At 41.4% G+C, this 17509-nt stretch overlaps 1 protein-coding gene across 2 annotated transcripts in view; it reads right to left on the reverse strand.

Moving 5' to 3' along the window:
- Positions 1–15874, reverse strand: part of SRBD1 (S1 RNA binding domain 1) — a 238278-nt gene extending 222404 nt beyond the window's left edge. For both annotated transcript variants that reach the window (XM_025260955.2, XM_025260954.2), the window contains exons 1-4: positions 15732–15874; positions 13234–13313; positions 12264–12438; positions 1694–2074 (exon numbers count right to left, since the gene is read on the reverse strand). In XM_025260955.2, coding sequence (XP_025116740.1) covers positions 1694–2074; positions 12264–12438; positions 13234–13313; positions 15732–15782 — 687 coding nt within the window. In that variant the 5' untranslated portion in view covers positions 15783–15874. The remainder of the gene's footprint in view (positions 1–1693; positions 2075–12263; positions 12439–13233; positions 13314–15731) is intronic.
- Positions 15875–17509: the final 1635 nt, after the last annotated feature.

Consider the following 17509-nt stretch of genomic DNA (forward strand, 5'->3'; position numbering starts at 1 on the left):
GCATCCTCTTTTCTGCTTAAGCTCATTAGAAGCAGGATTCTATTATCTGTAAACAACTGTCATAGGTAGGGTTATTTTCATTTCTTTCTTTTACACAGATTATGAGATATGGGTGTGAAGCCGAGTTTCATAGAATAACTAACCCCTGACTTCATTTTGCAAAACTTATTTCCATAGTTCAAGAGACTTCCTGTGCTTTGAAACCTTCCCCCTCCTTCCTACTCAGGGTCAACTACTAGAGGTAGATCTATGTCGACAGCAGAGATAGGCTGAAAAGTTAAGGAGAAGAGAAGGGAAGTGGGACACACCCACCTGCCCCTGTAGGTCTGGTCTGGAACCAAGGGATGTGCATGTTAAGAAAGCCTTCAGGGTGAACCTGATGCAGGCTGTTTTAAATGTCTTTTAAAACATTTCCTTGTAGGCTTAAGTGAAAAAAAGAAAAAGAAGGCATAGAAAGGAGCCTAATTATGCTGTTTCTCAATTTTGGACTGTTCAGGAATGAGAAGAAAGCTATGAGGCAACACTCTATTTCTTAATGAGTCAGAGAGAAGAAAAATCATAATTAAAAGTTACCGGCAATGTTCAACTAGTAGGTATAGAAAAGGCAGCATGGGTAAAAAGAACTTCCTTTGAAGAGAAAGGTAACACACAGACAATTCCAGACCGAGAAGTGGTATTTCCCAGAGGCACTGGGCTCTAGAGCAGTACTTCCCAGCAGACGAAGGAGCACTTGTCAGAATCACCATGTGTCAGACAGTAAGGAGGGAGGTGATCCCCATCCACCCTGAGGGGTACTGCTATGATTAAGTCTGAAATGTTTACAGTGTGTGTGGGGGTGGACAAAACACTGGGAATCACTGTTTAATGAGTCACTCCTCAGGTCTTCTCTATCATCCTCAAAGCTAGTCAAAGAAACTGGAAGAAATATGATTTTTCCTGTAGTAAGAAATATAATTATGGGAGCCCAAGTTGGAATTCAGATAGAAATTTCCTTTAAGAAGTTACTAGGCGGAGAAGGCAATGGCACCCCACTCCAGTACTCTTGCCTGGAGAATCCCTTGGATGGAGGAGCCTGGTGGGCTGTAGTCCATGGGGTCGCTAAGAGTTGGGCACGACTGAGTGACTTCACTTTCACTTTTCACTTTCATGCACTGGAGAAGGAAATGGCAACCCACTCCAGTACTCTTGCCTGGAGAATCCCAGGGATGGGGGAGCCTGGTGGGCTGCCGTCTATTGGGTCGCACAGAGTTGGACACAACTGAAGCGACTTAGCAGCAGCAGCAACAGCAGCAGGCCTGGTTCATAGTGTATTACAACATTACACTAAGAGTTAAACAGATGTACTAACAGCCAATGACTTAATCACTTGCACTGCTTTTATGGGGAATTACAGTCCAAGTACAAAGCAAAAACTTACCAAGGAACTTAGGAGGGCCCAATCTGTTGAGGTGATCTGTCTACAGAATACATGTTCACTAGAACACCATGGAAAGAAATCTACTTTCCCGAGGTCACAGCTTTTAACTGAAGAATTAATGACAATAAGCTATAATACCAAACAACGTACCCAAGAGCCAAAGCCTACAGGAACCACTGGCAAAGTAGCAAGGGAACTGAAAACTCCCAGGTCTTCTCTCACCTCATACCAGTCAAAAAGAATCAAACTGAAGTGACAGAATAAGGCTGTGCATACCTGTACTATGTCCCAGTTCATTTCCACCTCCTCAATATTACTGATATTTTCTGGAAGCCTGACAGGCTGCCCCTGAGGACACGTTTCCGTCTTCACTTTCTTCAAAGGGGGCTGACCACATGTAAAGTCGTCTTTGTTCTCCTCTTCCTTGCACGCACCTTCCCACATGGCGCTAGTGGATGGTATCTCTGTGCTATTATTTCTGCTCTCTAAGCTGCTGGCTTTGTTGGCTTCTTCATCAGTTTTCAGCTTTTTAGCCCTCCGAGCTGAAGGTGACTGAGCTGAATTTTTCCGTTTTGTCTTTGCTGTTTTCAGAGTCTGCCCAGTCTCCAATTTGTTTTTGTCTTCTAAATCAACATCGGCAATAGCGATAGAGTTATTCTAGCAAACCACAAAGAGAACACATGAGAATTAGAAGATTAAAAAAAAACAATAGACCTGGAATATTATTTAGCAATGAAAAGGCACAAATTATTCACATACACAGTAATTTGAAAGAATCTCAAGGAAATTGTTGAGTGGAGAGAAAAAGACAATCTCAAAAAGTTACATACTGTACAGCTGTATTTATATAATATTCCTGGAAAAAATTAACGGTTACTTGGGGGGGGTCAGAGTTGGGGGTGGAGGTTGGGAGGGAGGTGGATGTGGCTATAAAAGGTCAATACTAGGGATCCTTGTGGTGATGGAACTGTTCTGTGTGGTGGATACAGAGACCTACACATAGGGTAATACTGCATAAAACTAAACACACATACATGCATACAAATGAATACAATAAAACTGGAGAAATCTAAGTAAGATCACTGGGATTTTATTAATGTCAATATCTTGGTTGTGATATTTAACTATAGTTTTTCAAGATGTTACCATAGGGGGAAATTGGATAAAGGGTACGTGATATCTTTCTGTATTATTTTTTACAACTGCATGTGAAATTACAATTATCTAGAAATAAAAGGTTTCATTTTTTTTAATGAGTAAAGGGAAGGTATACACCTGGCAGAAAAAACAAGATTTAAAATCTGCAATCAAAAGTCAACGCTTTATGAAAGAAGAGTAACACAGGCTCATAAAACTCTCAACAGGCTACGCCTGCCACCCGTTTTGCTGAAAGAAAACATGGCAGGACAGCAGGGTGGTATCAGGCATTTTTTCTTCGTAGGAGTCTGCAGGGCAGTACACACAGGTGTCCAGGGGTTATTCTCTGGACCACCCACCTGCCAGGTGACAGCTCAGGAATGAAGCAAGGACACCTGGCACTTGTTTTGACACTAGAGTGGGAAATAAAATACAGACCTTGCCCCATGGAATTTTCAATTTCACAAGCTAGCCTGTTTTCAGTTACCTGAGTGAAGCAGATGGCACAAACTCGAACAAAAGAACTCCCAAATTAAATGTCAGTAAATATTCACTTTCCTCTCCTAGCAGATATTTTTTCCCAGAATTACTGACTACTGAAAATACTAGAAACTACAAACCACACCCTCATCCTAATGCCCACCCATCACCACCTAACCTGGAAATTATATACATTAAATAGCCCTCTCAGTATTGCATTTGTAATTGGAACAAAATGGACAAGAACAGAGGAACAAAAATAGAATTTCCCCCGAAGTCCATAAGAGCTGATAATAACCTGATCAAATTAATTGACATAGCTAAAGAAGGAATATGTCAATCATACAAGAGTTCTCAGCCCCAGAGGAACAGAAAAAGGAGATCTGTAAAAAGCAAATATAATCAGCATTCTAGGTAATGCACAAAGAGAAAAAGTCAGAAAACAGATTTTGATTAATTTGGTCCCAGTGGTACGACTGGCGTCTTGTGAGATGGATACATCAGACTACCTTAGATTTATGCAATTAAAACATTCAGTTCTTAGTGTGAGCAGCAGAGCACCTTGACCACATTAGGTATTCAATAAACCCCAAAAATTTATCTAATTCTCCTAATCTGAGCCCATGCTCATCAAGTAAATTTCTGATTATTATTTCTCTACTTACTTCAGCCTCCAATGAGAGACAGTGCTAGTCATAGGAACTTAACTCCTTGTGATGGTTATATCAAAACTATGCATTATTAAACCAGCACTCTGGTCTTATACAGGCTTCCCTGATAGCTCAGTTGGTAAACAATCCACCTGCAATGAAGGAGACCCCGGTTTGATTCCTGGGTTGGGAAGATCTGCTGGCGAAGGGATAGGCTACCCACTCCAGTATTCTTGGGCTTGCTTCATGGCTCAGCTGGTAAAGAATCCACCTGTAATGCAGGAGACCTGGGTTTGATCCCTGGGTTGGGAAGATCCCCTGGAGAAGGAAAAGCTACCCACTCCAGTATTCTGGCTTGGAGAATTCCATGGACTGTATAGTCAATGGGGTCACAAAGAGTCGGACACGACTGAGCGACTTTCACTGGTCTTATACACTCTTATGACAATGGCTGGTATAAAAACATCCGAGATAGAATGGTTTCTGAAAAGCTGAAAAAATTCATGTTCGTGACTTAGAAAGCCAGTTCTATGACTTACTATCTGTGGTCCATGAGCAAGTCACTTAACATCTCTTGCCTTGGCTTTGTCGTCTATAAAACCAAGATAATTACAGCACCTGACTCAACAGGTTGTGAAGAATAAGTAAGATCATACAAGTAGAGTGTTGAGCATGTTGCCTGGCTAATTTTAAGAAATCAAATATCTGCTGATACCACCATCATTATCATGGCTACTACACCCAGACCAATTACCAGGAGAGAGAAAAGGAAGTAAATGAAGAAATAAAGAAAAAGTAAAATGACTTAAATCTGGGGAGTTCAAAATAAGAGAAAAACCAACAATCATAAATTAGACACTTAACGGTATCTTCAAGTACTGGAGTCTTCAAGTAAATTTTATCTAATGTTTATCAGTGTTGCTCACAGACACAAGATCCTTTCAAGAGATCTGCAAGTTCACAACTATTTTCATAATAATGTCAAGGCACTTGACATTTCACTAATGGTACAAGAGCAATGGTAGCAAAAACCAAGATAGTGCACCAAGCCGTACTAATGATCACTGTTCCCTTCACTGTCACACACTTGCAATAAAACAACTGTCAGTTTCACTTAAGAATGAATCAGTATAAGTTATTAATTTTTAAAATTTCAATCCCTGAAAACACACCTTTTTCGTATTTATGCTCTGTACTGAAATGTATGTAAAGCACAAATGTTCACATAAGGAACTTCTGCTGCAGGCCAATGCATACTGATGTGCAGTGGTTGTCTCATAGTAAATATGTGAACCAGTATTTTCCAAATGTTGGTGTTTAGTCGCTAAGTCGTATCCAACTCTTTGTGACCCCATGGACTATAGCCTGCCAGGCTCCTCTGTCCATGGGATTTCCCAGGTAAAAATGCTGGAGTGGGTTGCTATTGCCTTCTCCACAGGCACTGAACCCACATCTCCTGCACTGCTAGGCTGATTCTTTACCACTGAGCCACCAAGGAAGCCTCATTATTTGCCTAATGACCAACACATAATGTTACAAGTTCATGCATGGGTAAAAGATCAATTCAAATAACACAGACCAACAGATTTTAATGTAATAGAATACAGTGTCATTACAGATTCCACAAAGAAATCTTTTAGAAAGTACCACTTACTGAGTTTGGATATAGTAGCAAATATCCACAATTATCTAAGATATTACAACATCACTTACTTTTCCAAATACATACCTGTGTAGAGGCTTTCCTTTTTATTTAAATTATCTTCTATCTTCTATACATCAGACATTAAAGATAATTGCAAAAATGTAAAACATCATTCTTTCCATTAATTTTTGGTTGTTTTGAAAATATATACCTATTTTTCATTAAAAATGTTATTTGCATTAACATGAAATAGGTTTAATAATATTTTTTAATTAATCAATTATTTTCATTTTTAATTTCTAATATGGTATATATTTACAGATATAAACCACATAAGCAAAAGTCCCTTAGGGTCCTTAGTAAGTTCTAAGAGTGTAAAGAAGTCCAACGACCAAAAATTTTGAGAAAAGGTAAATCTAAGCATGTTAGGAGAAGGCAATGGCACCCCACTCCAGTACTCTTGCCTGGAAAATCCCATGGACAGAGGAGCCTGGTCGGCTGCAGTCCATGGGGTCGCTAAGGGTCGGACACGACTGAGCGACTTCACTTTCACTTTTCACTTTCATGCACTGGAGAAGGAAATGGCAACCCACTCCAGTGTTCTTGCCTGGAGAATCCCAGGGACAGGGGAGCCTGGTGGGCTGTCGTCTATGGGGTCGCACAGAGTCGGACACGACTGAAGCAACTTAGCAGCAGCAGCAAGCATGTTTAGATCAAAATACAGATGAAAACCATATGGCAATATTGCTCCATTTTTAAAGCTTCTAAGATTCTACAGCCTTCCCCAGTGACTTAACAAGCCATGAAAATATTTTTTCTCCTTATATTTAACTTGAATCTTTGACAGACTAAATAATCATAGTACATTTTCTTTCGCCTTCATGGGTTTTTTAATCACTCGTAACACTTCAAATGCTAATTAGGTAGCCTATGACTAAACCCAAAACTCCAGGAAGAATCTGACCATCCTTCTTTATACTGTCTCTGAAAGTTGTAAACTGTCTAAATCAAAAAAGTGATTCATTATCTTTATCAGTTCAATCAGTCAGTAGGCCTTGGCCTTGACCCCCTTATGTTGTACTGTGTGAGCTTAACAGCTAACTGGAAAGGGATATGGAGTCAAGGGAAGGCTTCTTTAAAACTAGATGTAAAAGAGCATTTTTATACTCAGAAGCAATTTAGGAAGAAAAGCTGACAAGAGAAAAGAAAGGAGATTACAGAGGGAACAGAGACCCTACAAAAGAGAGGATGAGATCATAAGCCCAAGAAGCAAACCCATCCTTGGTAGGAGGAATGACACTTACTCCACGGCAACAGGATAGAAGATGAAAACAAATATGAGCAGATCATTATTTAATTGGTCATTATTATTTAATTGGTCTCAGCTTGGTCATGGGAAAATGAGAAATATCATATATTCTCAAATAAATAAAAGGCAATGTCATCAGCTGAGTGAGAGAAGGGAAAGGCATTGAGGAAGTTTAAAGAGAAAAAAGTCAAAAATCAAACTTGCTGGAAAAAACAGTAAGTCTTCCAGATATTTCTGATGCAAATCAAGGATCTGAGGTTATGAACCTAATGTAAAACAAATCAGTTATAAATCTAATGTAAAACAAATCAAGTCATTGGTGAAGCTGTTTTCTGCTCAGTGCAGGCAAGAGAAGCTATGGCTCACCTAGTGCCTTGGTTTAAGTCAGCCATGTAGGATCAAATAAAAGGACTGGAAAAGGTCAGGTTTCATTCCAATCCTAAAGAAGGGCAATGCAAAAAAATGTTCAAACTACCGCACAACTGCACTCATCTCACATGCTAGTAAAGTAATGCTTAAAATTCTCCGAGCCAGGCTTCAGCAATATGTGAACCGTGGACTTCCAGATGTTCAAGCTGGTTTTAGAAAAGGCAGAGGAACCAGAGATCAATTGCCAACATCCGCTGGATCATGGAAAAAGCAAGAGAGTTCCAGAAAAACATCTATTTCTGCTTTATTGACTATGCCAAAGCCTTTGAGTGTGTGGATCACAAGAAACTGTGGAAAATTCTGAAAGAGATGGGCATACCAGACCACCTGACCTGCCTCTTGAGAAACCTGTATACAGGTCAGGAAAACAGTTAGAACTGGACATGGAACAACAGACTGGTTCCAAATAGGAAAAGGAGTACATCAAGGCTATATATTGTCACCCTGCTTATTTAACTTATATGCAGAGTACATCATGAGAAATGCTGGGCTGGAAGAAGCACAAACTGGAATCAAGATTGCCAGAAGAAATATCAATAACCTCAGATATGCAGATGACACCACCCTTATGGCAAAAAGTGAGGAGGAACTAAAAAGCCTCTTGATGAAAGTGAAAGTGGAGAGTGAAAAAGTTGGCTTCAAGCTCAACATTCAGAAAACGAAGATCATGGCATCTGGTCCCATCACTTCATGGGAAATAGATGGGGAAACAGTGGAAACAGTGTCAGACTTTATTTTTCTGGGCTCCAAAATCACTGCAGATGGTGACTGCAGCCATGAAATTAAAAGACACTTACTTCCTGGAAGTAAAGTTATGACCAACCTAGATAGCGTATTGAAAAGCAGAGATGTTACTTTGCCAGCAAAGGTCCGTCTAGTCAAGGCTATGGTTTTTCCAGTGGTCATGTGTGCACATGTTCCTGAAGAGAAAGTTCATAACTATAATCAAATTTTCAAAGGGTTAGTGACCCTAAAACAAAGAACCATGCAACTAAGATGTATTTCCTAATTAGACAGCCAGGCTACCTTTAAGTGCAGCTATGCCACCCTTAATAAAAAAAAACCTCCAAACTTTTCTAACAAGTCAATACTTTCTTCAGTTCAATTCAGTTCAGTTGCTCAGTTGGGTCCAACTCTTTGCGACCCCATGGACTGCAACATGCCAGGCTTCCCTGTCCATCACCAACATCTGGAGTTTACGCAAACACATGTCTATTGAGTCGGTGATGCCATCCAACCATCTCATTCCGTCTTACCCTTCTCCTCCTGCCGTCAATCTTTCCCAGCATTAGGGAGTTTTCAAAAGAGTCAGATCTTCATATCACGTGACCAAAGCATTGGAGTTTCAGCTTCGGCATCAGTCCTTCCAATGAATCTTTAGGTCTGATTTCCTTTAGGATGGACTGGTTGGATCTCCTTGCTGTCCAAGGGACTCTCAAGAGTCTTCAACACCACAGTTCAAAATCATCAATTCTTTGGCGTGCAACTTTCTTTATAGTCCATCTCTCACATCCATACATGATTACTGGAAAAACCATAGCTTTGACAAGACGGACCTTTGTTGGCAAAGTAATGTCTCTGCTTTTTAACAAGCTGTCTAGGTTGGTCATAACTTTTCTTCCAAGGAGCAAGCATCTTTTAATTTCATGGCTGCTGTCACCATCTGCAGTGATTCTGGAGCCCAAAAAAATAAAGTCTGTCACTGTTTCCACTGCTTCCCCATCTATTTCCCATGAAGTGATGGGACCAGATGCCATGATGTTAGTTTTCTGAATGCTGAGTTTTAAGCCAACTTTTTCACTCTCCTCTTTCACTTTAATTAAGAAGCTCTTTAGTTCTTCTTCGCTTTCTGCCATAGTTCAGTTCAGTTCAGTCACTCAGTCGTGTCCGACTCTTTGCGACCCCATGAATCGCAGCACGCCAGGCCTCCCTGTCCATCACCAACTCCCGGAGTTCACTCAAACTCATGTCCATCGAGTTGGTGATGCCATCCAGCCATCTCATCCTCTGTCGTCCCCTTCTCCTCCTGCCCCCAATTCCTCCCAGCATCAGAGTCTTTTCCAATGAGTCAACTCTTCGCATGAGGTGGCAAAAGTACTGGAGTTTCAGCTTTAGCATCTTTCCTTCCAAAGAAATCCCAGGGCTGATCTCCTTCTAATCTGCATATCTGAGGTTATTGATATTTCTCCTGGCAATCTTGATTCCAGCTTGTGCTTCATCCAGTCCAGCATTTCTCATGATGTACTCTGCATGTAAGTTAAATAATCAGGGTGACAATATACAGCCTTGACATACTCCTTTTCCTATTTGGAACCAGTCTGTTGTTCCATGTCAAGTTCTAACTGTTGCTTCTTGACCTGCATACAGATTTCTCAGGAGGCAGGTAAAGTGGTCTGGTATTCCCATCTCTTTCAGAATTTTCCACAGTTTATTGTGATCCACATAGTCAAAGCCTTTGGCATAGTCAAAAAGCAGAAATAAATGTTTTTCTGGAACTCTCTTGCTTTTTCGATGATCCAATGGATATTGGCAATTTGATCTCTGGTTCTTCTGCCTTTTCTAAATCCAGCTTGAAAATGGAAGTTCACAGTTCATGTACTGTTGACACCTGGCTTGGAGAAGTTTTAGTATTATTTTGCTAGCATCTAAGATGAGTGTAATTGTGCAGTAGTTTGAGCATTCTTTGGCATTGCCTTTCTTTGGGATTGGAATGAAGACTGAGCTTTTCCAGTTGTGGCCACTGCTGAGTTTCCCAAATTTGCTGGCATATTGAGTGCAGCACTTGCACAGCATCATCTTTTAGGATTTGAAATAGCTCAACTGGAATTCCATCACCTCCACTAGCTTTGTTCATAGTCATGCTTCCTAAGGCCCACTTGACTTTGCATTCCAGGATGTCTGGCTCTAGGTGAGTAATCACACCATTGTGATTATCTGGGTCAAGAAAATCTTTTTTGTATAGTTCTTCTGTGTATTCTTGCCATCTCTTCTTAATATCTTCTGCTTTTGTTAGGTTCATACCATTTCTGTCCTTTATTGTGCCCATCTTTGCATGAAAAGTTCCCTTGGTATCTTTAATTTTCTTGAAGAGATCTCTAGTCTTTCCCATTCTATTGTTTTCCTCTATTTCTGTGCATTGATCATTGAGGAAGGCTTTCTTATCTCTCTTTGCTATTCTTTAAAATTTTGCATTCAAATGGGTATATCTTTCTTTTTCTCCTTTGCCTTTCATTTCTTTTCATAGCTGTTTGTAAGGCCTGGTCAGACAACCATTTTGCCTTTTTCCATTTCTTTTTCTTGGGAATGGTCTTGATCACTGCCTCCTATACAATGTCACAAACCTCCATCCATAGTTCTTCAGGCACTCTATCAGATCTAATCCCTTGGATCTATTTGTCACTTCCACTGTATATTCGTAAGGGATTTGATTTAGGTCAGACCTGAATGGTCTAGTGGTTTTCCCTGCTTCTTCAATTTAAGTCTGAATTTGGCAATAAGGAGTTCATGATCTGAGCCACAATCAGCTCCCGGTCTTGTTTTTGCTCACTGTATAGAGCATCTCCATTTTTGGCTGTTAAGAATATAATCAATCTGATTTTGGTATTGACCATCTGGTGATGCCCATGTGTACAGTCTTCTCTTGTGTTGTTGGAAGAGGGTGTTTGCTGTGACCAGTGCGTTCTCTTGGCAAAACTCTGTTAGCCTTTGCCCTGCTTCATTCTGTACTCCAAAGCCAAATTTGCCTGTTACTCCAGGTGTTTCTCGACTTCCTACTTTTGCATTCCAGTCCCCTATAACAAAAAGAACATCTTTTTTGGGTGTTAGTTCTCGAAGGTCTTGTAGGTTTTCATAGAACTGTTCAACTTTAGCTTCTTCAGCATTATTGGTCAGGGCATAGACTTGGATTACTATGATACTGAATGGTTTGCCTTGGAAACGAACAGAGATTGTTCTGTCATTTTTGAGACTGTATCCAAGTACTGAATTTCAGAGTCTTGTTGACCATGATGGCTACTCCATTTCTTCTAAGAGATTCTTGCCCACAGTAGTAGATATCATGGTCATCTGAGTTAAATTCACCCATTCCAGTAGATTTTAGTTTGCTGATTCCCAAAATGTTGATGATCACTCTTGCCATCTCCTATTTGACCACTTCCAATTTGCCTTGATTCATGTGGGCTGCCATCTATGGGGTCGTACAGAGCCAGACACGACTGAAGCGACTTAGCAGCAGCAGCAGCATGGACCTAACATTCCAGGTTTCCATGCAATTTTGCTCTTTACAGCATTGGACTTTACTTCCATCACCAGTCACATTCACAACTGGGTGTTGTTGTTTGCTTTGGCTCTGTCTGTTCATTCTTTCTGGAGTTAGTTCTCCATCAATCTCAGTAGCATACTGGGCACCTACCGACCTGGGGAGTTCATCTTTCAGTGTCCTATCTTTTCACCTTTTCAGACTGTTCATGGGGTTCTCAAGACAAGAATACTGAAGCACTTTACCATTCCCTTCTCCAGTAGACCATGTTTTGTCAGAACTGTCCACCATTACCCATCTGTCTTGGGTGGCCCTACACAGCATGGCCCACACTTTTATTGAGTTAGACAAGGCTGCAGTCCACATCATCAGACTTGTCAGTTTTCTATGATTGTGGTTTCTCAGCTATAGGTAAAACCTACTCACCTACCCACTAAAAGTGTGTTAGTGAAAAGTTTGCCTGTAAAGATGAAGAAACAGAGGTACTGGCTGATAGGAGAAAAGATCAACTAAATAACCTTCAGTTATTCTTTTATTCTTTCACTGCATATTAAAAGAGTTATGCATTTTAGAAATGCATAATTCTTTTGATATTGCAATAGAGCCTATAATTTATTGTTGGTGTCTTTTAATCCAGATTGGTGCAGATACAGTGTTTGCTTATGGAAAGACAGACATATGTGCCAGGTAATAAATATTCTTCTTCCTCCAATGTGATAGATCTGATGGTAAACACTATTAAGACCCTTGGCAGAGGAAACCATTGATCCGCAGTTTCTGCCATTTATCTGGTTTTCCCTAGTCCATATAAGGAGAAAGTAGCATCACTAATTAAGAAGACACTGCAGGGGGCTCGGATGCAATAAACCCGTGCCCACCCTCCAAAAAAAAAAAAAAAAGACACTGCAGGGTTCCCTCTATCCAGCTAAGGTACCTACCAGCTCCTCCTTGACAGCCACGTCTTCTGAGCCATCACTGATCTGCAGCGTGTTCTTCACTCGTGGTACTCTCTTTGGTTTGGATACCTTGGAAACAGGTGGCTTACGGCTTCTAGGGACTTTCTTTTGGGGTTCCCAGGCACTGTCCTCCTTATCATCTTCAGAGGCAGATGATCTGGGAGTAAAACGACAGAAAAATTTTCAGGAAACAGAAGCCAAATGCTAAAGGTTTCTGAAAAAGAGACATACGCTTCTTGAAAGAAAAAAGAAGGTAGGTGTTTAAAATAAAATGCAGTGATGTGAATACAGACTATGAACTGAACCAAGAAATTTGACCAGAAATACCCTCCAATCCACTGTAAATCACAGGTCTCCCTTCATTTTCCTCTTATCTAACCAATATACACAACCATATACTCAAGACCTAGAAAATCATTTATTACCTTAAGTAGTAAATAGTAAATGGGTCATGTCACACCATAGTCATGGTGAGGTTTTCCATTTTTAAACAATATCTAAAGACATTTTTGATTGTTACTACTTGGGTAGGGGAGGGGAAATATAACCAACTAATGGGTAGAGACCAGGGATGCTGCTAAAGATCCTACAAAGACAGTTTCCATATCAAAGAATTATCTGGTCAATAGTGCTGAAGTTGAGAAACTGTGTCTAAATCAACATAAAAAACTCCTCTACTCCCATGGATCGTATATTCTAGTGTAAATATTATATTATATACTTAGTTGGTCACTTCCTCCTTGTTCAACAGTGTATCATCAACACCTAAACAGAGCCTGGAACACAACTCTGTTCAATAAATACAGTGAGTTCAATAGATTTTTCTTGCATGAATGAATGAAAAAACATAGCCTTCTTCAAAAAAAATGACTTCTGAAGTTAGTAAATGACAGAATGCATATCCCTAAAATATACATCATTCTCCCACGCCATATAAAACAAGTATGCTTACAACTCAGAGAAGGAAGAGAATTCATCTTTGGATATCACAGTCTGGACCTTTGCTTTTGCTCTTCTTGGCAATGACGACATCTGCAAGAAGAAATATAACATGAAATCATCATGATTTAAATCACTTGCATGACTGATAACTTATTTTGTCTACAAAATGATGTGCCATTGAAAACTAACACTCCAATAGCTCTTCTGCTAGAAAATGCCATAGGAGGAAAAAAATGACAATCATTCACAAGCCTGAACACTTGTTTTCCCTTCTATGGCTGCCAATTATAAGGGCAGCTAACAGCCTTCCAATAACTTCAAAAGCCTGGTGAGTGTGGGCCATCTTTGGAAAAATGTAAGTCCTATAGAGTGAGAACTCTTAATTTTTTTTCCAGAATTATAGGCTTGCATATACTCCAAGTATTGTTTGATAATTTATCAGAAAGCAAATAATAAAGTCCTTTATTAAACTGTATCTCAAAGACAAGAAATGTCTTCCCTCTTCTTTATCTTCTTAAGAATACAGTTAATGCCGATCTACAAAGCTGACAGTCAATTACATCATGCTGACTGACTGACTAAGCAGCCAGGTTGTTCCTAAAACAAGATAATTTAGTCCCTTATTATAAAATTTCACAATATCTAAGTAGGATAATAAATCACAAATCCCACTAGAAAGTATTTCTCAAATTCAAAGGCCCAGCTCTAAATTAAAAAAAAAAAAAAAAAAGAGTCAAACAGCCAGAGATGTCATACAATACACAAATTTTGCTTTAGCTGATAAATTTTACTACCTAAAGAATGTACGTCAAACCTAACAACTACACTGGACTCTAACACACTTGTAAACCTTTCAACAAGTTCCTAAACCAAGCCTACATTATAATGCCTCTATTCTAATTTCTGCTAGAAGAAGGAACACTTCCCAGAAATACCAAAGGGGTTGTCACAAAAAAAGGGAACACGTCCTCAACTCAGTACAGTGGGTACAGAAATACCAGACAGGAAAGCACCAAGAGGGAACCAGGAGAACAAAAGGAAGTAGACAGAAAATTCTTCCATCTTCTCCTTCACCCCCTTTTTGGAATTTTATGTTTCTCAAGGCCATCATTCCTTAAATAAGTGCTCCTTGATACTGATCATAAAGGAATGGATAACTTGTGATTTCTGTGTTGAATGTATTGTACAACACAGAAACAGAGGAAGTCAGCGTATGATACGGTGGCATTTCAAACCAGGACAGAAATGAATTATTCAATAAGTGGTATTACGACAATCAGCTATCCTCTGCAGGAAAACAAGTGTTTAATTCTTGCTTCCACACCATGAACTAACAATACATTCCACACTGATGATGTAAAGGTACCAAATTTTTTAAAAAAACTACAGTACTACAAAAACTAAAGAACACTATTTTCATAACTTTGAGTGGAGGTGGGAGAATAAAGCTTTTTCTAGGCATGACTCAAAATTCCAAAAGCCTAAAAGATTAGCAGATTTTACTATGTAAAAATTAAACCCCCAAGTCAGCAGTGGGAGCATTTCAGAACCAAACCAATTTTCTCTGCTGCTGCTGCTAAGTCGCTTCAGTCGTGTCCGACTCTGCGCGACCCCATAGACGGCAGCCCACCAGGCTCCCCCGTCCCTGGGATTCTCCAGGCAAGAGTACTGGAGTGGGTTGCCATTGCCTTCTCCGAATTTTCTCTGCAGTATCCTCCAAAAAAAGCACAGGACACGGTATCTGATACCTCAGAACTAAGGGTAAAGGGAGTACGAGCTGGGTGTATGTTGACTGAGGCAAAGGAATGTCTCTACAAGCTCTATTCTGCTTCATGAAATTAACAAACGCCCCTGGAAAAAGTCTGGAGGTTTCTTTTCCGGAGAAGTTGTAAAACAGAGTCTCTAAACTAGGGGATACTAAGTACAGCTATTGGTAGGGGAACCATACAGAGATTCCCGGTCCCCTTCTCCCACTGTGCTCCCAAAAAAGCTGCCAGGCAGATTCCTACCATCTAGTGAGTAGTTCGTAAAGGCTCTTCCTTGTGAATCTGACCCGCCCAAGAATAAAAAGCTAAAGATACTAAGCTCCCACAAACAACCAATTCAGTGTGCCCTCAGGCACAGAGCTGAGGATGCAGCTGATTCTGCCCGGGACAGGATCTGAGAGACAAAAGGGCGCTTCCTCCCCCAACTCCGTTCATTTGAGGTATGAAAACAAACTAGGTCTATCTACCCGGCTTTCCCACAACTGCGCTTATGTACTAAGTGCTGAAATTTGACTGAGAAAACGCGCCAGGACACGCAGCAGCTAGGATGGGTTTTCCGAGGGGGTAGGGTGTGGGATACTGCAGTCAGTACTATGTAACGAAACTCCTCACTTTAAAAAACGGATGTTATTCCCCCCAGTGATCGCTCAGAACTTTTTTAATGGTCCCAAAAATATCGGAGCCCGGGCACCTGGCTCCAGAGAGCCCGCAGGAAGCCCGCGAAGGCGGACGTTCGGCTCACCTTCCCGCCCGGCGTGTCAGAAGCTCCGTGTATCTGTGTGCTAGACAACATCTTCCGGTTCCCGCCGGAAGTTTTTCAAACGCCGGAAGTCCCGCCTGGATCCCCCCGGACTCGCCGCTTAGGCGCTCATCTCCCAGAATGGGGTGGAGCCACGCTGAACGGAGGCGCGGCTAGAACGAGGATCTCGTTGAAGCTCTGGGGTGGGACCCCTTCCAGGACTGGGGGCGGGGGGCGGAGCTCGGACCCGGACCCGTCGGAGTTGGGGCCCGAGGTGTTTGGAAAGGCCGACCCACCTTCCTGTTTTTCTTATTTTCCTTCTCTTAATCCGCTGTTTTTATTTTCTTCTTTCCTCTTAAACTTTTTTCAATTATGTTTCTGTTGATTGCATTATTTGTAATTTGTAATGGAAAAATGAAAATCAACCTTTAGCCTTTCTAGCGTGAATGTTAAATACTGGTAATTAACTTTCTTAAGGGTGTTTCTTCGGAGAAGGCAATGGCACCCCACTCAAGTACTCTTGCCTGGAAAATCCCATGGGCGGAGGAGCCTGGTAGGCTGCAGTCCATGGGGTCGCTAAGAGTCAGACATGACTGAGCGACTTCACTTTCACTTTCCACTTTCATGCATTGGAGAAGGAAATGGCAACCCACTCCAGTGTTCTTGCCTGGAGAATCCCAGGGACGGGGGAGCCTGGTAGGCTGCCGTCTCTGGGGTCGCACAGAGTCGGACACGACTGAAGTGACTTAGCAGCAGCAGCAGCAAGGGTGTTTCTTAAACCCGGAGATAAGGGTTTGCTATAACTTTAGAGGCATATCCAAATTTTCCCTCTTCTGATAAGCCCTCAAAGGTCCGTCAAGTCAAAGCCATGATTTTTCCAGTAGTCATGTAAGGATGTGAGAGTTGGACTGTAAACAAAGCTGCGCACCAAAGAATTGATGCTTTTGAACTGTGGTGGTGGAGGAGACTCTTGAGAGTCCCTCGGACTGCGAGGAGATCCAACCAGTCCATCCTAAAGAAAATCAGTTCTAAATATTCATTGGAAGGACTGATGCTGAAGCTGAAACTCCAATACTTTGGCCACCTGATGTGAAGAACTAACTTATTTGAAAACATCCTGATTCTGTTGCAGGAAGGCGGACCCCTTCCAGGACCTGAAACTGGGCTCTTGTCTAACACTTGGAAATGAATTGTCCGAGGAGACACATGTGCTGACAAAGCAAGCGATTTTATTGAGAAAGGGCACCCGGGTGGAGAGCAGTAGGGCAAAGGAACCCAGGAGAACTGCTCTGCCGCATGGGTCTCAGTCTCAGGTTTTATGGTGATGGGATTAGTTTCTGGGTGTTCTTTGGCCAATCACTCTAATTCAGAGTCTTTCCTGGTGGCGCACGCATTGCTCAGCCAAGATGGATGCTAGTGAGAGGGATTCTGGGAAGTGGACGGACATACAGTGTCTCCTTTCAACCTTTCCCAAACTCTTCCGGTTGGTGGTGGCTTGCTGCTGCTGCTGCTAAGTCGCTTCAGTCGTGTCCGACTCTGTGCAACCCCAGAGACGGCAGCCCACCAGGCTCCCCCGTCCCTGGGATTCTCCAGGCAAGAACACTGGACTAGGTTGCCATTTCCTTCTCCAATGCATGAAAGTGAAAAGTGAAAGTGAAGTCGCTCAGTCGTGTCCGACTCCTAGCGACCCCATGGACTGCAGCCGACCAGGCTCCTCCGTCCATGGGATTTTTCCAGGCAAGAATACTGGAGTGGGGTGCCATTGCCTTCTCCGGTGGTGG

The sequence above is a fragment of the Bubalus bubalis genome, chromosome 12 (assembly GCF_019923935.1).
Source record: "Bubalus bubalis isolate 160015118507 breed Murrah chromosome 12, NDDB_SH_1, whole genome shotgun sequence".
Lineage (NCBI taxonomy): Eukaryota > Metazoa > Chordata > Mammalia > Artiodactyla > Bovidae > Bubalus > Bubalus bubalis.